General features: G+C 36.1%; 2 protein-coding genes and 1 non-coding gene across 5 annotated transcripts; 2 read left to right on the top strand and 1 right to left on the bottom strand.

The window, feature by feature from the left end:
• The first annotated feature begins 4,380 nt into the window (after nucleotides 1–4,380).
• Nucleotides 4,381–4,464, top strand: TRNAL-CAA (transfer RNA leucine (anticodon CAA)). Its single transcript has one exon. It is a non-coding gene; the product is annotated as a tRNA-Leu (tRNA).
• Nucleotides 4,465–5,214: 750 nt separating this feature from the next.
• On the bottom strand, nucleotides 5,215–10,871 carry LOC126712302 (uncharacterized). 3 transcript variants are annotated; one of them, XM_050411584.1, is made up of 5 exons: nucleotides 10,571–10,871; nucleotides 9,033–9,086; nucleotides 8,521–8,922; nucleotides 6,525–6,556; nucleotides 5,215–6,406 (listed from the first exon to the last, which is right to left on the bottom strand). In XM_050411584.1, the coding sequence occupies exons 3-5, from the start codon at nucleotides 8,843–8,845 to the stop codon at nucleotides 5,438–5,440; spliced, it is 1,326 nt and encodes a 441-aa protein (XP_050267541.1). In that variant the 5' UTR covers nucleotides 8,846–8,922; nucleotides 9,033–9,086; nucleotides 10,571–10,871; the 3' UTR covers nucleotides 5,215–5,437. The 3 variants fall into 3 exon arrangements, with proteins under 3 accessions (XP_050267541.1, XP_050267540.1, XP_050267542.1); XM_050411583.1 differs by having other exon boundaries at nucleotides 9,037–9,086; XM_050411585.1 differs by lacking the exon at nucleotides 9,033–9,086.
• Nucleotides 10,872–11,180: 309 nt separating this feature from the next.
• On the top strand, nucleotides 11,181–14,042 carry LOC126712301 (protein TIC 20-I, chloroplastic). The gene is made up of 3 exons (XM_050411582.1): nucleotides 11,181–11,338; nucleotides 12,895–13,064; nucleotides 13,204–14,042. Exons 2-3 carry the CDS (start codon nucleotides 12,905–12,907, stop codon nucleotides 13,839–13,841), a joined length of 798 nt encoding a protein of 265 aa, XP_050267539.1. The 5' UTR covers nucleotides 11,181–11,338; nucleotides 12,895–12,904; the 3' UTR covers nucleotides 13,842–14,042.
• The last annotated feature ends 6,351 nt before the right edge of the window (nucleotides 14,043–20,393 follow it).

Here is a 20,393-nt window from a genome sequence, read left to right as displayed (position 1 = left end):
AAGGACCTACTCAAGCGGGGCGTTTAAAGGGGTATATTGCTGGTTCCGTACTGAAGGGCCTGGCTTCTTACTTTCTCGGTCTCTCTTTTCCTCCGTCCGTCCCTTCTTTGGACGAGTACCCTGCTCGTGATGGCGACTGGGATTTGCGTCCATTCTCTCAGACCTCTTCCTCTTCTTAGCAATGATTGCATCTTCTGCATTCATAAAATTCTGAGCCGAATGGACGAGTTCGGCCATGGACTGGGGCTCTTTTTCATAGAGCTTGTGTATAAACAGATCCGAATTCACGCCGTTATGGAAGGCTGCCAGTAGAAGTTTATCATCTGCTTCATCCACACTGAGAGCTTCTCTGTTGAAACGGGTGATAAATGACCGAAGGCTCTCGTTCTCTCCCTGCTCTATTATCAACAAACTGGACGAGGAATGCTTGTGCCTTTGTCCCCTAATGAAATTGTTAACAAACAACTTGCTCAACTCTTCAAAAGAACTCACCGAATTTGGAGGTATCTTGCTAAACCAAACTCGCGCTGAACCCTTAAGGGTGGTAGGGAAGGCTCTACACATTATCTCATCAGGCACCCCTTGAAGATGCATGGTGGTCTTGAAAGTGGCTATGTGATCAAACGGGTCACATGTTCCATCATATGAATCCAGAGAAGGCAACTTGAACTTTGATGGTAGGGGGTGACCGTTGATGGAAGCCGTAAAGGGAGAATCAGTCCTGTGAACCAAATCTTCTATCAGATTCGCCCTTTTCATATTCTCCTTCATTTCCTCCATAACTCTCTTCATTTGGTCCATTTCTTCCTTCAAGTATGGTACCGTTCGTGAAGTGGTGCCTCTAAACTGACTTCCAACTTCGGTATTCTCTCTTCCGCCATGACTCTGTGTTTGTCCTCCTTCACGTTCTTCATGTGTTTGCCTCCTCATATTAATCTCCATTCGTAATTCCTGGTTTTGGCGAGTCAACTCTGCCATAGCGTCTGCCATAGATTGTGCATGTTGGGCAGATGACTGCATGACCGGCGCAGACTGGCGATTGCGATGCGGGTTGCTGCTTCCCTGATGGCCTGGGCTAGTAGCCCTTGATCTAGTCCGAACCATCAACCCTTTGTCACGGAGAAGTAAACTGTGAAACAATCTCTTCCCACAGACGGCGCCAACTGATAATTCCTTGGATATCAATGGGTTGACAAGACTCGAGCGATGATCTTTGGGCTATCTCTTGTAATACAAAGAACACTGAATCAGAGGAGACCGGTGGTGACCGGCCAAAAATCCTCCGATGATGAAGTTAGTTACTTTTGAACTCTCTGTAAGGAATAAATATTCTCTCAAAAAGAAATTGTCTGAATCCCCCTTTACCATTCATCGAAGAAGCTTTATATAGTATGTGTGGAACGGTTATCTGTTTAGTAACCGTTCCCAATGTCGAGGAGTCCGGAGAATTGGGGGTAACTTCCATAACCGCTGTGGAAGTTACCTGGGTTGGACGGGCCGATGAACTCGTCTGTCATTAGCAAAGATGGACGAGACTTCCACGATGAGCTCGTCCATCTTTAGTGAAAGATGGACGAGACCATCTTGAAAGGCTTGCCCTGCGTAAATAATGAGTAGATTCCATGAGGTATTCCTCGTCCATATATGGACGAGGTTCGCCAGGACGTTAGGAATTTCCTCCGCCTAATATAGCTTCTTTCGTTGGACGAGACATATGGACGGGTTATGGACTTGGATGATTTGTGACACCATCAGAGTTTTTATCAATTGAGCTAACTAGAGCTCACTTTTTTTTACTATTTAGAATACTTGTCTAGTACTTGTTGATTACAAGAGTCCGTTCATCATGCACAACTATCCATTTACTATTTATATAGGGGTCTACAAAACTTCTTTCCATATGACACTTGTTTGGGATTAATTTGAAAAATAACAAGTTATTTATGTGAATGTTATATGATATTTAAAGGTAAGAAAATTCACAATAAAATTAAATATTTATTATGTTCCACTTATCTATTAGGGATTTTTTTTCACATGAATAATTTAAAATTAAAAAATAAAATGGTCAAATATGGAAGTAAAAAACCTTTCCAAATCCCAAACCCCAAGCACTTTTAATATTTTACACAGTGGACCGTATTAAATACTGAGAATTTCATCCCAAATCTATCTTATTCATATTTGAAAAAAAAAATGGCAAAAACCTAGATTCTCCATTATGGGGAGAATCAAGGTTCAAATCCCCCCTTCTTTCTTGTTGTGACTATCAGTTTTTTTTTTTTTTTTTTTTTTTTTTTAAAGAGAGTTTCAACTTATGGCATCTGCTCCTAATGATAACTCTTTATCATCAGACCAAGACACCAATCAATTTTTGATGTAGGCGGAGATTGAACCCTAGATCTCTTATTCAACCATCAGAGATTTTACCAGTTGAGCTAGCTGGAACCCACAATCCATCCCAAACATGATTGTTTTATCTTACCATGAATCAGTCCAAATGAGTCAACTTAGTAGAAATTGAACACTTAAAAATACTATTTAACTACATTTAAATATTAATTAACATTGTTACACTAAATTAAGTAGTATTTTGTCAAGCATATTGTTGCTCAATGACATTGTATGATCTCTTAAATGAGGATAACCAAGGTTTGAATCCCCACTCCCCCACATGTAACAATTATAGAAAAAAAAATTAAAACTTTAAGAGAAAAATATTTCACACAAAAAAAAGTAATTGCCAAAATCATCTTAGAACATTTGTTCATTTTTCATGGTTTTGAAGGGGAATGGAAACATGTTAGAACTCTTGAATAGAAATTGAAAATGGATGTCCTTTGAAAATAGTAAGATCCTTGGCAAAAGAAGAATGGGTTGATTGTGGGGAGCCATGCTACCAGGATGTGGTTACTCTTCTAAGAACATCAAGGGCCTGTTTGGTATGCAAACTCAAATAATAGTTTTCAATGTTTAAATACTGAAAACTATGGGCCCCAAAAAGAAAACTATGTTTGGTAGGAGTTTTTTTAATCAAGAATGTTTGAGTTATAGTTCTCAATTTAGGGTGTTTAAAACATGTATTTTGAAAACTTACTATATTAGTTTTTAGTTTTCAAGTAACGTGTTGCTGAGTAGTCTTTTTGTAAATAAGTTGAAAATCGTAAGACCCATTGACAAGACTAAACTCTTTTTCTTTTCTTTCTTTTTTTCCTACGGGCCCACCACTTTGTCGTTCTCTCTCTTTCTTTTTTTTCTTTCTTTTTCTATCTCCTTAAATAAAATAGCATTATTTCCTTACTTTAAAAAAAAAAAAAAATACATACACATACCAAACACACAATTACGTTTTTTTCATATTTTAAAATATGTTATTTGAAACATGGTACCAAACACATTTTTTGCATTATGAGTACTCTAAACACGTATTTTTACAACACTTTTTAAATTTTATAATTTTCACATCATTTTGAACAACAATACTTAAGCATCAGTGTACCACTACCAAACAAGCCCCAAGATGTCCTCAACGTCACCCCTAAAATTGCGTATGCTATAGTCTTCTATGTACCCTATTTTTTGTGTAAATGAAAATAATAATGAGGTAATCTAGTAATATAATGATATTAGGTGTAAAATCCAAACTTTAGTGGGTTTAGCAATTTTTTAGAGTCTTCATGGAGCATAAAGAAGCTTGAAAGGAGCAAAATGAGAGACCATCCAAAGATGTGTTATGGTCTCCCCCTCCAAAGAGATGGATCAAGCTAAATTTTGATGCTACAATCCATGAAGAGAAAACCATAGTTGCAGTTATGGGAAGAGATATAGCTGGCAACCTTCGTTCGCATGGTCAGAGCAATTTGAGAGTGGAAATTTCCTGCTAGGGGAAGTGAGAGCAACTTGGTATGCCATGAGGTGTGCTATGAATGAAGGATTTCATAATATAATCTTGGAGGGAGATGTCTGGAATGTCATTAAACCGCTGAAAAAGTCAAATATAACCTTGCATTGTAGTATCAGGTCTATTTTAGAAGATATTTTATTCTTTGCTAATTGTTTTTCAAATGTTGAATTTGCTTTTGTTCATAGAAAGGGTAATGTATCTACACATTTGCTCGCCCAATGGGCAGCTCTTGTAAATTGATCTAGGCCAATTCTCATCTCCAATTAGCCTTCTCATGTTTCTTAGGCCTTTGTTAGAGATGGGTCTAGGCCCAATCTTTTTGTTTCTCTCCTGTTTCAGGTTGAGTTTTTTGAGCAATAAAGGATTTATTCGGCAGAAAAAGCTCTAAAGTCTTTCTATTATAGTAGGGTCCACCCTTGCTCATCTCAAAATGTTCTAATACTTGAGCTATATTTTTGAACCACTTGTCACAAACAGTCAGGATGGCCGAGTGGTCTAAGGCGCCAGACTCAAGTTCTGGTCTTCGAGAGAGGGCGTGGGTTCAAATCCCACTTCTGACATTTTGTCTTTTGCTTTCCATCTTTTTTTATTAGTCTGATATTGGACCAGCCCAGGACTGAACTAAATCCATGGTATAATTATCTGTTCATATCTATATGGGCCTGAGAAACGTGATACTTTTTTTTTTAAAGAAAAAATAGGCTGGACCGCTGGATACATGGGCTTCTACCATATATTTCTCTAGTCTCTTCCCTAAGTTTGGGGGACGTGTAGACCATGCACTGTGATAGAGCTTTAGTCTCACAGATTGTCATTCCTTTCAAATTGTTTTAATTGTTGGAAGGAAGCAAAGGCAATAGTAGACGGTAGAGAGGGACTGCTTGTCAATGCAAGGATAAAAGCTTAAATTCCCTTTCTTGGATGCTGCTATTAGTTGGACTGTCCACACAGTGAAACTCTGTTCAGAGAAGCCTTACTTTTATTAAGACAAAAGAAAAGGAGTTTTGCTTGAAGTGCTACTTGAAAAGTTGGAAAGCAAGAAGCGGAAAAGCGAGTGACATAAAGAACCTTTGCATGATAAGGCGGTGCCTTTTAACATTTCGAGCCCCAAATTGGGTTGAATGTTTAGCTGTGATCTTATTAGCCAAGTTTTATATTCACTTCTCTCTCTACCTATGACTAGTAATTATTTACTTTTGGGGTCAATGGGTGGAATGCAAAGAAGCCAAAAAAAGATAAAAAGTACTTTTTTTTATAGGGTATAAAAAAATAGAGAAAAAAAGAAAGAAAAAGAGTACTTTACCTGAGGGTAAACTAAAACTATAGTACTAATTCTTTATCCTATTTAAAATCATTAACCCATTAGCTTAACCGGACAGGGGACAAGGGGGATTGAATTCACTGTTCCATATATCCCCATGCGGGCTGGGTCTGAAATTCCTTGTACAATCCTCAAATGAAATAATATTTAAACTAAGACTTATTAGCAAAGCTAGACTACATTTGAAAAACCAAAATCCCTACATTGGGAGCTCAATCTTTGCGATATCTTGCCCAAAACCCCTTCTTCCTGGTAGAATCATTCTCTGACAAGGATCTACTCCACTTGGACCCAAGAGAGAAGTGCCTCCTTAAGAAAGGCTTCGCAAATGAGTTCCTTGCGCTAGAACTGGGTTCCATCTTGGGGTTTTTCCCTTTATGTTCAGCATCCTTTTGGTGATAAAAAACATCACAATCACTATCAAAGTAACTATCCACAACTCGGTTTTTTGATATCTTATAGTTCTTTGCCTTTAACTCTGCCTCTATTTTTAAAGCCTTTTTGGACATCTTTGAGACTTCCTTCTCTCCAATGGTACAAATTGGACAAGGCGGGTCATATCGGTCAGCCTCCTCCGCTATCATAGTGTCCAAGCACTCAGAATGGTAAGTATGACCACAAACAAGCACAGATGCCACTGGGATATCATTGGTGATTATTAATTTATGGCTGCTCCATGAAGATCTCTCTGTTAGGAGCTTTGAGCAGGCCCCACATGTGTGCAACTCTACAGAGGGAGAATACGAGAACCTGCTACTAGATCCACTTATCTTGCCAGGGCCAGAGCCAAAGTGTTCACTGTCAAAAGACCACCTTTCTCTTTGAGAAGAAGCCACAAGCTCAGAAAAGGTGCGCATTGACCAGCCGTCAGATGATCCACACTGGGATCCAGTTGCTAAGTCGTTGCTGCAGGTGGAGAGTACAAAAGATGGTCTTCCTTCAGAGATTGAGTTGTTATTTGGTGATTTCAGTCGCAAGATTCGACTATCAGAGACCTGTCTCAACAGCTGGTGCCCTGGTGAACGACGGGCCCGTCTGGATGGGGTTGAGGTAGGAAAAAGAGGACATGTATGGGAAGGCAGAGTGTCAACAGATGGTGTTGAGAGAGCCGAAGGTATGGCAAATGGAAGATTTGGTGCAGCTGAATCTACAATTTCTAGTGATTCTGCATGGTTCTTCACCTAAAGATAATGAAGAGGCATAATAATTGATTAAAGGATGAGGGAAGAAAAAGATTGAGCAATAGAAAGCAAACTACAAAGCTTCTACTAAACTTAGTAACGTTTGTTTCAAACATACCTCTGTAGAAAAAGTGCTTGCCATGGATAGATCTGCACCAAGCACAAGAACAACATCAATGTAAGGCAAAAGAGACGTGGATTACAAAAGAATCAAAATGATTTGCTATATAAGAAGATATCAATGAATTTCTAGGAATTGGTTTCACAAGATGCGGCCAATTGTCTAGATCAGAAGATATCATTAAGAAATAGGAACCCACATTACCAAAAGAACTCTTGCACTATTCTAGGATGGAGAGTCAATGTTAATACATGATTTATGTTTTACCTTTCATTTCATTTTTGTTTGTTTCAATACATATATCAATCAATTCTATCCAAAAAATTAGTTATCTTATTGAACAAAAAAGTTGATATTGTTCCTTTATAGATAAAGGTTTTTGACTTCTAGGAAACATCATGATTATCCAATAAGAAAGGTTTCAACTTTTTCAAATGAATGATTTGAAAACCAATTGATTTTCACAAAACACATAACTTTTGCAGTCTAATATAAAATGGAAGTGGGGAAGCAAACTAAAGGCTATGCACCAGTATTTGCAGAGTTACAGCACCGTATTAGATTTTGAATGATACAAAAAATTGAAGAATAACAACTGATATGAAAATTTTGAACTTCAAACATTTAAAAAAATTGATCGGTAATAAATTAAAGTATGGTAGGTGAAATGCACATTTTTTTCCTTTTTTATATATTTAATTGTCTATTTTTTTTTTTTGATAGGCTATATATTTAATTGTCTAATATTACAAGAATAGTAATGATAGAATCACAAAATAACTATTACCAGGAAAAGCAAAAGCATGACCAGAAAAATGATCTTTACCATTCACTGAGAGAGTTAATATCAAAAATAATTCTGTGAAAGCAATTCTTTATCTCAATATTTATGAGAATAATTGCTGAAACTCCCAAAGTTTAGACAGTTTTTACTTTACCCATGAAGTTCTTTTTTTAATTCTGCCCACATAACGCTTCCCATAGTCTTAACATTGCAGCACTTTGCCCCAATATGTCACTAAGAAAATAAATAGAAAACAGTATACCTTGACTGATTAAATGACCTATTTTGATTAGTTTGAAAATAGAATCTAGAGCAAGCATTTTGGAATTTGAGATTCCTACATGGAGAATTGAATTTGCATGTACGATGGAATTGTTTCAAATTTTATCTATAGCATGTAAATAACCAAAACATGTATTTGAAGGGTACGCAATCATCCCTTTGTTACTTTTCTTACAGCAGAATAACATACGTGGGCAACAGGCATGATAACAAAGAATCGTATCATATGTTGGTTTCCAGCTCAGAAAATCCAAAAGGTGTTACATATGTCCAATGATCTCCACACCCCCCCCCCAAAAAATAAAAAATAAAAAAGCAAAAAGTCGGAGGCAGGGAAGAGCTAGACATATAGCTTACTGATACAGACAAGAAAGGAAAGTCTAACATGGAACAATTATGCTTTGTGTGCAGAAACAAATGTCAAATTTTAATTTTAACATAGACAGACTATATTCTAGTGTCTGTAATTTTCTATAATAAATACATTTAACTTTAGACAAGTTCTTCTGTCTAAATAGAAGCACCTTAGATAATTATTAGTTGAAGAAAGTATCAACTTAAAGTAAATTTTAAAACAAACAGATCTCCCATCAGATGGGTTGGTTGCAGCACTACCAAATTTTCCTACCAAGACCCAACCAACATAGCATTGTTGTGTCTTTTTCATCATCAACTTGAGCAAACAAAATAATATTTTCAGCTGAAAAGCATTACTTGCTTGTCAAAGGCCATGAGAAATTCAATGCATTAAGAGCTGGTTTTCCAAGATAAAATGGCTTAAATAACCCAAACAAATAATAAAGTGGGAGAAAAAGTTGAGAGGTAATTTTCTAAGAAGAAAGAATAATTACTTCTAGAAATCTTCACTTTGATGCATTCAAACATGTTTTGCAGGCTAACTATATATAATATATTGCAATGATTTACCTGAATGTGGAGTCATCAGATTCACATCCACTCCTTCATGAGCTGGGGACTTTAAAGAGGTGGGTGTTGCAGAATTCTCCAATGGGCTTCCCCCATCAGACAAATTACCCCTTTCAGAACCTAAGGACCCTTTTAATTCCATGCTAACATTCTGGCTGATTCCACTGGACACTTGATATGACAGATTCTCACCAGCCACACGTCCTCTACTATCCCACCGGCGGCTCCATGATGGTGAATGTATGGCATTCCTATGCACGGATTCACCTCCAGCTCTGAGGGGAATGGTTTTATCCCTTGCAGCAACACAACAAGCTGATCCCATGATCACTCAACAGTTTATTGCAAAAGCTTCGAACAGCGAGAGGAAGCACTAAGTACCAAATGGAATACAAGTTTATCCTGTTTTGCAGAAAAATGTCAATATCAAACAAGACTTAAATCCAACATTCCAAAACCAAAAAGCAATCTAATATATTAGATAAATGGTACAGTACAAGAAATTTTAAAACCTGCCTTAAACCATTCTCTCACTAGAGGCTGAAACACTGCTTCAACAGTTCAGCCTGAAAAACATGCAAAACCAAAAAATAACTTGAATTGCTAAACAGCATAGGATTTATAAATAATCAAAACCGACTAGAACCCAAAGCTCTAAGTACAGTATTAAAGTATTAGTTCTTACATAGAAAAGGAAAGGACAAATATAACTCATAGCACGAGCAATTCCCAATAACCGACAAGCAAAAACAATTCAAGAGGCAAATAACCAATCTAAAACCATTATTTTTTTAATACAATTTAATTGCATCTATGATACGTGAAGCAAATTGAGAACAACAGATTTACAGGGGGTGGGGGAGCCAATCATTCCATTCACATAAACTGATTGTTCACCTCTTGATATATTTATTAATTTCTTTATCTTTTAAGTAATGGTTCAATCCTTTATGGTTTAAAAATAGCACATAATTTGAAGGAATGGCAATGAAAGTCCAAGTAAAAACTCCAAAGACACAAAGAACATAATCTTTCTCAAATATGGAGCAAGAAACATATAACTAAACAAAAGAAAATAAAGTGCTCCGATTTCTCAGAACTTTCTAATCTTCATGTGCAACAAAAAAATATCACAGGAGTCAGTTCCACACCATATTTCAGTCATAATTAAACAGAAATTCTTGTCTAGAAAATCTCATAATTGAACCTAGAACATGATAACAAATTTTTAACCAATAATTATTTCAGCACATGACATGATCTTCTCCTGCAGAAATTTCTGCACCACTATCACACCACATGTAACGTAAACGCTTACACACGCACACGCACGCAGAGCAGATTCGCTTATAGTACATGTCAAAATACAAATAACCAGTCTCTAGCAAGTCAGAAACTACATTCGAACCACAAATTTAGCCACAACTTGCCACGTGACGAGTTGAGAGCGGTGGAGGTATAGACTCTACCACTTTTTCTCCACCACTCATAACTCGCCACGTGACAAAAGTTGTGGTCTTAGCATTGTTCACAAAAGTAATAGTAACATATAAACACCACAACACTCAAAACGAACACATTGTTTTTTTTTTTTTCCATAATAATCATTTGCTAATTGCCATCTTTGTTTGAAGTAAAATTTACTCCAACACCAAAAAAGGAAAGCAAGGATTGGTTCCTTAATTATAAACTTCTATTAAACTCCATAAAAACACTCTCTACTTTCCAATTCTAAAATTATAACCCAAAAACTAACCCTAGATGCAATCACAAAGTACTCTTAAATTGATGACAGCAAGAACTGTATATGGAAACCAAATAAACCAAACAAGTCAATCCATTCAAATACCTCCAAATTCAAAAATCATTAAAAATATTAAATTAACAAAAACATAAATACAAACAGATATATATCCCTCTCTCTTAATATATGCTTTTAATTAATTGTAATTAATACCATAAATAAATAATTAAAAAAAATCCCTAATAAATTGCAACGAAAATTCTCAGGTGTAAAAAAAAAAATAAAAACAGAAATAGAAAGAAATACCGTGGTGGTTTCTTCGAAGTGGTGGAGAATCGGTTTTTCGATAGCGATATTTGTGAGCTCCAAAATCAGCACAAATTATCGGAGAGAAATGAAACGCACCGTTTCGGCTTAGGGCTTCAGAGAGAGAAAAAAAAGGTGATTAATACGACGGCGTCGAGGGGTTTCGCGGCAGAAAGGGTGGTGGCGCCGATCCTTATGACGGAGTTAAGACTTAAGAGGGAAGGGCGAAAGAGAGAGAAAGAGAAGAGAGAGAGAGAGAGTGTGAAAATGTGAAATTTGTGAAGTGGAATCAAATGAGTGAGAGAGAGAGACTTGGGGAATTGTGCCACGTATTACGTTTTGCTTTTTCTAATTTTCATTTCACTTTTTTAGTTTTCTTTGTCTTTTTTTTTTTTTTTATCGAAAAAAAAAAATTAAAGATAAAAAAAATGGTGCAATTGTTCGTTGCTTTCTTCTCCACCACGTGGAGTGCGCACTACGCGTTCAACTACTTTTTTTTTTTTTTTTTGTACTTGTTTTGTACTACTTTTCAAAAGCCGACGCTGGTAATCAATTTGGGCCTTGATAGCTCAATTTTGGCCCATTGGGCTTAGTACGATACGAACCTGAGCCCATTGGAAATGGATAACGTAATTTCAGATTTAAGTAGTGAGAGTGAGAGTATAGAAGGACGGAGATAGGGTTCTCACTGGAACAAAGACGATGAAACCAACAATGACTTCAGAGTAGAACTGCACGGAGCTTGAGTTCGTGGAGCTCATATTCTAGGTAATTGCTACATTTATTATTAAAAACGAAACTGGGTTTTGTTTACCTTTTGTTTTTGTTTTAATTTCTTTAAAGTTATGGTTTTTGTGGTTCTAGTTTAGTTTGGTGATATTAATGTTGTCTTCCTCGGTAATAAATTGGGGCATTTGCCTATATTTAGTGTTTCGAAATGTTACACTGTATCTTGGATCTTTTTCTTGACATTTCATTATAACCTTATATATATCAACTGGGACTTAAAAATAAAAATAAAAAAAGAATTGAGCTGGGTATAAGTTGTGATTTATTAAGAGATTAAAACCTACCTAATACATAAGTTGGATAAGAACAACATAAAATGAAATTTTTGAATACATTTTTTGTTATGCAATCTAAGCATAGGTTGAAATGGTGGAATGGGGCAAAGGAAGAAAGAGTTATTGCTATGGAGCCTTATCTTTTGGGGTTATTTGATGCTACTGTTGGCTTGCCTGATGACAAATTGCTCTGTTGCCAGAATGTTTATCACATAATCACTTCACTAATGAGGGAGGGAAAGATAAAAAGAGGTTTATTTATTTATTTATTTATTTAAATTATTGGTAAAGACAGAGAGAACTTGGGATGCATATTATTATTTCGGGTTTTTGAAAAACTTGAGCTAGATGTGCTGACAATCGAGCTTAAGAAGTTACTATGCCGTGCAAGTGAAAACAGAAGGGAGGAAAGAAAGGTTTGTGTGGTTTGCTTGATGTGTCATACTGGTCTGGTCAATTCCCTTCATCATATATAGCATGAATGTCTCATTCTCGCCCTTTCTTTTTTATTCGGATAGGTAATACAGAATTTTATTAACAAAAGAAAAACTTGTTGCAGATTGGTATTCTTGATCAGCAATTTAGTATCACTTAAATCAGTATTGCTGGGTGTCATTGATGGTAAATAGATCACTGGAAGCGCTTGGTTATTGATGTGTTGGCCATTGGCCCAGACGTTAGTAGTTGTGAACCAATTTCAGTATTGAAAAAGCTTAGAAACTGATGATGTAGGTAGCTGGTGTTAAAATTGTTTTTATCAAAATGTTGACTTCATCTGTTTATGATGTGGATTATAAGCACATTGCTATAGTTGAACCATGTTTCTCAGATCTCTCATAAAGCATTTAGGCCTTTGAGGCTATTGTTTCCTTGAGGCGTGGTATGAGCCCTGGTGCAGAGCTTGGTATTAGTCTTACTCTGGGAAGAAAACGTCCAGAAAGCAATCAGGGAAGCTGTGGGTGTGGGTGTGCTTGTTGACCTTGCTGTATAATTTGATCAGATAGATTGCCTTTCTCATTGGTCTTCTTAATGTTTATGTGATGTTCTTCTTATAGGGGAATACTTCCTTCTTTAAACATTTTGTGGTCTATTTGTAGAAATTCGGTATAGTTGGCACTGAAGTGCATATTTTATTAATGGCTGCATGCTTACTAGAGTCAGGGATTACTTCTTGCAGATGGTTTCTTCTATTCTATTCCACCAATAATCTATTTAGACTACTTTTCAAACTCTCATCTTATGATATTGGTTATTGAACAGGTACTTCACCATGATACTAAATGGGTGCACAATGCCCTCTGGGCATGATTTTATGAGATCCAGGTTGTCTAAGACCACCATAGCTAGTGGCTCATTTTTCACATGCAGTCCTTGTTTGCCTGCCAGAGCCACCTTCTCAAGCATAAGTTCACGGGGATCTCATCAAGAGGGTAATTCCTGGTTGACTATGCACATGAACACCGTTGTTTTATATTCTTTGTAGCCTATATCATTACTCATCCAGATGATGATCTAATGCTCTAGAGCTTCTCAATTTTGTGCTTCTAAATTTTTTATTCTTAATTGAAGGTAAGCCACTCTTGCACCTCTCAGCTACATCAACCCAACTTTTAAGTGGGGATCAGGGTAGCCTTCTACGCACAATCCCCTTGTTACCAAGGCGACACAAATCTCGTATGACTCCTCAGGCATCCAAGGATGTTCCATACAGTTTCCGTTTCCCTCCAATGACCAAGAAGCCAAGATGGTGGTGGAGGACATTGGCATGCCTCCCCTATTTAATGCCTCTCCATGAGACATGGATGTATGCTGAGACAGCATATCACCTGCACCCCTTCTTGGAAGACTTTGAATTCTTAACGTACCCATTTCTTGGAGCCATTGGGCGGTTGCCAAGCTGGTTCTTGATGGCATACTTTTTTGTAGCATATCTTGGAATTGTGAGAAGAAAGGAATGGCCTCACTTCTTCAGATTTCATGTGGTGATGGGTATGTTGTTGGAGATTGCATTGCAGGTGATAGGGACTGTGAGCCGCTGGATGCCACTTGCTTTCTACTGGGGTAAAGTGGGGATGCACTTTTGGACAGCCGTGGCATTTGCTTATCTTTTCACAGTTTTGGAGAGCATACGTTGTGCTCTTGCTGGTATGTATGCTGACATCCCTTTTGTCTGCGATGCTGCATATATTCAAATTCCATATGATTAAGGAGGGAAAGCATGAGAGGGGATCTGTCTACCTTTCCATTTTGTTGGCGTTTGTTGTATGTCAGATTACAGACTTTGTGAGCAGAACTACTTTTGGTTGTTAAAAGTTGCCTAGCTTAAATTTCCTTAATTGGATGAGTTATGTTTGTACTGAATTAGGATCGTCTTTCTAATTGTTAATTGTATAGCTTTGGTATGTTAATTTCATGTTGTGTTGCATAGTGGTAGAACACTCAGCCGGTGAATACTTAAGTCCTCAAAGCAGGAATTGCAAGAGTTACAATAGCTGGATAGTGGATGCTGGAAAATGATGTCCCTTAAGTTCTCTCTCTCTCTCTCTCAAAGTGCTATCTCACTTACAGGCCACTCAGGCCCTTTGGAAGTAGCCTTCACCCTCAACCCAATATGCATTGTAGAGGCCCATAGCCAATCCCAAGGAACACTAAAGCTTCATAGGGTGTTCTTGTGTAGGATTGGGTAGGTCCAACTTTCTATTCAATTGTGGGATTCAGATGGTCCAAGAGTGACTAGGGACTACCACCACATTTCCTTTCTTCTCGATCCCTAGATCCCTTCTTAGTATATGGATAGCGATTTCTCCAATGCTGGTTTAGTTTTGGCCTCGATGGAAAAATAAAACTGGTTTAGATTTCAGCCCCAATGGGAAAATAAAATGGAACAACTAATAACAATGTATCTACACAATTCTTCTTGGCTGATATGGGGTTTCGGATTCCTAGAGCACTTAGAGTTGTCACGCAGGATGTGCAGTATCTTCCTCTTACACACACCAGATGTGACAACAGGTCTTTTGTATGCATACATGCATGCACATTTGGACCATTTACTGAGTTCCGACCAACCCCTGACCAATTCGTGGTCTAGCCTTTACCTCTACACTTGCACAGTACAATCAATTTGTATCTGCGTATCTGGCCTACCAATCTAGACAAAGACAAACAAGTATCATATGAAATGTCCGTATGCTCGCTACTTTTGTGCATAAAGGAATATGCTACGGTGTTGCAATGCAAGATTAGGAGAAGTTGGGCCCTTAAGTTGAGGAACTGAGGTGGTTGAATAGCAACTTTTGATAAAGTACGACTTTGTAAAATCTAACTTTTTTTTTCTTTAAGATACTACTATATACTTTAACACGATTATTTTTGTAAAAATAAGTTAATCAAAACAAGCTCACTCATACACACTTTTCTTTTTTGAGAAAACACTCGTACACACTTTTAAGTGATGGAATATTAATATATTAAAAGCCAATAAAAATATATTCAATGGTATAATATCAATAAAAAATATATATCAAATTACATATTTGGTCTTCAATTTTTTACATTTGCTTCAAAATCATTCTTACACTTTAAAATGGTTTTATAAAATGTTCATAATGAATGACACTTTAAAATGGTTAAAAAAATTGTTCGTAATGAATGGAAATTGCTGATGTAGTATATAAAATTTACTAAATCGATAAATTTTGAAGATTTAGAGCCTATGATGTGGCATAAATTTTATTTTCCAATAATCATTTTTCATCCAACAGATGAATGTAATGACATTTTTGGAACAATTTTGAATGTAAAAGGTCTAAAATTAAACATTTTAAAGTATAATTTAAAACAGAGGTTAACGGTTAAGGTTTAAATATACAATTTGTGTCATGTGCAATTTAAACCAATCCATTAGAAGACATTACTCATTGCCCCATTCATGCTATTTCCGAATTATACCATTTTTGAATTATGTTACATTTACAACAATTTCACAACAAATTTTAAGTGATAATTTTCACTGGTTTTGATATTGTAGGGGCCTTTTTTTGTGTATTGTGTATTGGGCTGGGCTGCCTCCTGCGGTAATGGGCCCGAATGTTTCTGAGTAAGGGAGTTGGGGCCGGTCCAATTGTAACTCAACTTAGGCAACCGTACACAAACTTATGCCTTGTTTGCCAGGAGAAGGCTTACGGCAAGCAAAACTGTTTCAGATGAGTTACGGCAGGCAGATATAATAATAATAACCAAAACAGAGTATTCTGACTATTTAAATAAATGGCTATGTAATCCCTACTTATAAAGCATGATTACAATCGTAATAATGTCATTCACAGAGAAAGTAAAGGAGAAAGAAAATAATATGAACTAATCAATAATGGGCATAAATCAAGTTTTAAGTTTAGTCTGTTGAAGCAAAGTCAAAAAGGGGAGAACGCCTCTTCTCAATGCAAATAATCTCCCAGGAAAAGATCCTACCATAGGGATTAATGGCTTTGAGGAAGTCGGACCTGAATGATTATTGCCCAAAAGGAGTTCTTGTTACGTTTTGGAAGAGAGCAGGATTTGAAGGGGGAGAGAGGGAAACCGACCTACTAGTGCATGCCCATTGTATTACCTCTCATTTTTCCTCAATTTTCTCTCTTTTCTTCTCCATTTTCTTTCTTATCTTTCTTTTTTTCTTTTCTTTTACTCTGTTTTCTTTTTACTCCCAGAATGCTCTGTTTTTCAGTCCTTTTTTCAGGACACGGCAATGGCCCTTTTATAGTGCCTACCGTGACCAATGTTTTACCACTTTACCCCTTAACTGCCTTTGTCTGATCTGGGCGTACTTGCCAACCACCAAGTCTGTGCGACATTCACCCTTGCCAGACAAAGGCAAGTTTGTTTCGTTCCTCAGTCCACCGTAGCACTCTTACCTGCCACGACATAAATGTTTTCTCTCTCTTTTCCTCAAGGCATGCACCCAACGGTTCCCCCCTCAACCTTACCTCTTTTGGGTGGTCTGTCATCCCAACAGGACATACCTCCCAAAAGGGCTTGGGTAAGAACCGCAAAATAGATCTTTTCCCCTCTCCCCACCACCAAACCATACCCCCTTTACCTCTTACCTCTGACCCATGGCCCTACCACGTCCTATATTGGCTGGGTACAGGCTGGTGGTGCCTGGACCTTGCACGTACTTTCCTTTTAGATATGTCCAAGAGTCTGCCTGTTGCTCATGCGTTTGCCGTGATCTAGAGACTCTCCATCTGTGTTTTCTGACCTTTCATGTGGGCTTTTCTTTGGTTTCCCGCTCCATTCAAGAGCTGGGCTTTGTCTGATGATGGGCTTTACATTTCTTTGGTCCACTCTTGATTTTCTTTATTTCTTGCAACGTTAAACTATTAATTCTGCCGTAATAACTTAATCCTGCTGGACCTCTTTTGGGCCAACCGTTTATTCATTTTCTCAGTGGCTTGTAATGGGCACTATTTTGCTTTTACTTATGGGCTCCTATGTCCTTTTGGGCTTTCCTTTGGGCATCCACAGCCCGATCGTTTTCTTTGGGCTTCCTCGACCCATTTGCTTAATTCCACACTCCCATGGGCTTTTTACTAACTTCATTGGGTTTCCCCGGCTCAATAACCTTATTCTCATCCTTGGGGTTCATGGACCTGCCATAAACCCCTTACTCTCTTAGTTTGCATTGCCTTGGGCCTGCGGCGGCCCTTTCTCGCTTTTCTACATCATACACTGCTCATGGGATGCTATTTCTTTCTTTCCTGACTTCTTTGAGCCCGCTTGCCTCTTCAAGACCCATTTGTTTATTCGTTGGGCCTGTGATCCATTATTCCTGCCGCTTGGGTCTAATGGTTTTTTATTATCTGTTTTGTCAATTCTTTGTTGCCCTTATTATTGGGCTTTCTTTCTGTCTACCTGAGCTTCCACAAATGGCCCTCAACAAATATAAATCTATTACTAATATCATTTTTTTACCCACCAATAAAAAATTTATTGTGAAATTGTTATGAAAGTAGAATTTTTCTTTCGAATTAAATTAAACCATTTCTCTCTTATCTCTCAATTAAATGATGGGAGTGGACTTGAAGTCCTCTCCAATCTCTACTTAGTAAACAGGTAAATTACCGGCCCCATTCTGACTACCAAAAAAATCTCCGGTGGGGTATTCTTATAATTCAAAGCCACAGACAAATATAAAGTTAAAGCCTCCAATATATAATGCTTGCCACCCTGTTCATCAAAAAAAAAAAAAAAAAAAAAAAAAGCTTGCCACCCCCTTCCCACACACTCCAAGAAAATGCCTCTAATATAATTTGAGGTGATATTTCCAACAAAAAGAAATGTTTGTGGACAAGGGAGCCCAACTTACAATGATGCCTTCATATTAAATATTTGATTTGAGTTTAATGTTTGTGTTTCTTTGCACTCAATTTATCTGGATTGCCTTATAAATTAGGTGGGCATGTCAATTTTGTCTCACATCATAGATACTCAGTCTTTGTCGGTTTACATTGTGATTTGTGGGGCATTTTCAAAAAGCATATATATATATATATATAAATATATCTTTTAACATTTTTCAAGTCTTTAATTAAATAAAAATGAAGTGCTTTGGTTATCTGATTTATGAGGCCATGAAGGTTCCATTGCCTTTGGCAAGGCCATGATTTAACTTTGAAGTTTGAGCGGATGTCAGAAAATCTTTTAAAATCATATAGTAAATAGTAAAGGATCATTTCAAGGATTTACGTCAAACTCTATAAAAATACTAAAATCCAAAGTATATATATTTTTTATTTAACATGAATCATCTATGCATTATGAAAGATTTGTATAGGCTTGTTAATACTATTAAACAAAAATAAAGCCAAGGTCTGCCTCAGCTAAATTATGAACTCTTTAAAGCATAAATATACTTTTATATAGGAATATAAACAATACCTAAAAAGATCTAATCACAAAAGCGAAAAATTCTACAAATTGAACATTAACACGCATGTAATCATGTAAATGAATGTTGACCATGCATTTAAGCACGTGCATTTTAACAAAGGCTATAACTAAGCTTAGTTTAGCCGAGTCAAGCCAAGTTAAGTATTAAAAATTCAAAATTATTCATTTAATTTTATTTCAAATATGAATCGCGAATTCGAGTTTATCATTAAACTATATTACATGTTTAAATATTGTTTCTTCTTTTTTTGTCAAATAAGCATGAGCTTATTTATGAGTTACTTAATTAACTTATTTTTTTCTCTCATATATAATATAACAAACACTATGGGTAATTTTTTTTCCCCTTCACAAATTTATACTAATAATTAATAATTAAATTTATATTTAATTTCATTACATGAAATAATTTTTATTTTTAAACCTATAAAGATTAAATTCATCAATAATTAACCTTGAATCATTAAAAATTATATTAAATTTTCGTATAGACTATTTATATTTTTAATAAATTACAAATCACTGATATCTCTAATTTAATCAATAATAAATTAATATATATATATATATTTGCAGGTTACGAGAACCACCACACCGACCATACAGAATATATATATATATATATATTATTAGTCACACTTTCACCTTTGCTTGTTTATTGTTGTATTAACTTATTTAACTCTTGCATGTGAGTGACACCAGTGACCAAACTCACTCTTTCAAATATCAATATATCATCCCCACGACCTTTACGTACAACATTTAAGCCATTTATAACTGTACTGACTTTCCACTAAACTCAGAGTCAATTAGATATACAACATATAGTTAAAACGACAGCTAGCATTCCATGATGCATGTGCGTGCCTTTTCATTAATGGTTTGGCACGTGCTCTCTTCATGCATGTCCCAATTTCATTGTTATTATTATTAATGTCTCTGCAACTTTTGTTCTATCGTGCAACGAAAATCCATACATGAAAAGGTATATGGCAATTGGCAAATGTTTCATCATCCTTTGCCTCCTCTTTATAGATATTCGTTAATTAATCATGTTAGAAAAAAAAAATATATATACATTGTCATACCTAAATTTACCCACTAATTCCTTGGTTATTATTGGTTACTGGTTATTAACCCTACCATTTCAAAATATGCACTCTCACATTTTTAATAATTAGTGCTTTGAGTTTAGTGGCTTTTTTTTTTTAACTCCCACACTCCCAACTAATTTTGATTTCATAGGTTACCTAAGGTTAATAAAGGCACTCATCCATGGTGGGTGGGTATCAATAGATAATTTGAATACTGTTCTTATCTTGTAGGTTATCCATCAACTCATAATTTTAGGTCAAATTACAATCTTGTGTCATTAGTTATATCTAATATTCTAATTTCATATTTAAATTATCGATTGTTCTTAAAAGTTATGTCACATGTTAACGTATTAATTTTGACATGTTAAGTAATATATTTACATTCTAAAATGAAAATATATGCATTGTTAACATGGAGATTTTGAAACAGTATACTAAAACTAATTGATACCAAAATATTTCGTTTCAATGGAAAAATTAAAATAGGTATTGAAAAGGAATTTACAACATTGATGTGAAGCCCACTCAAGCCGGTAAGAGGTCAAGTGCAAGACTTGTTTTTTAATATTATGAATAAAATAATTAGTTGATATGATATACAAAGTAGTCAAGGCAAGAAAGAAAAAAGTGCGGATTGGTTGATGACTTCAATTCTAATAAAGAGTTAATGAACTTAATTAAGACTAATTAAGCATATTTGTATTGCGATTACAA

The sequence above is a fragment of the Quercus robur genome, chromosome 2 (assembly GCF_932294415.1).
Source record: "Quercus robur chromosome 2, dhQueRobu3.1, whole genome shotgun sequence".
Lineage (NCBI taxonomy): Eukaryota > Viridiplantae > Streptophyta > Magnoliopsida > Fagales > Fagaceae > Quercus > Quercus robur.
Note: the sequence above shows the minus strand (reverse complement) of the source record. Positions and strands in the feature narration are given on the sequence as shown.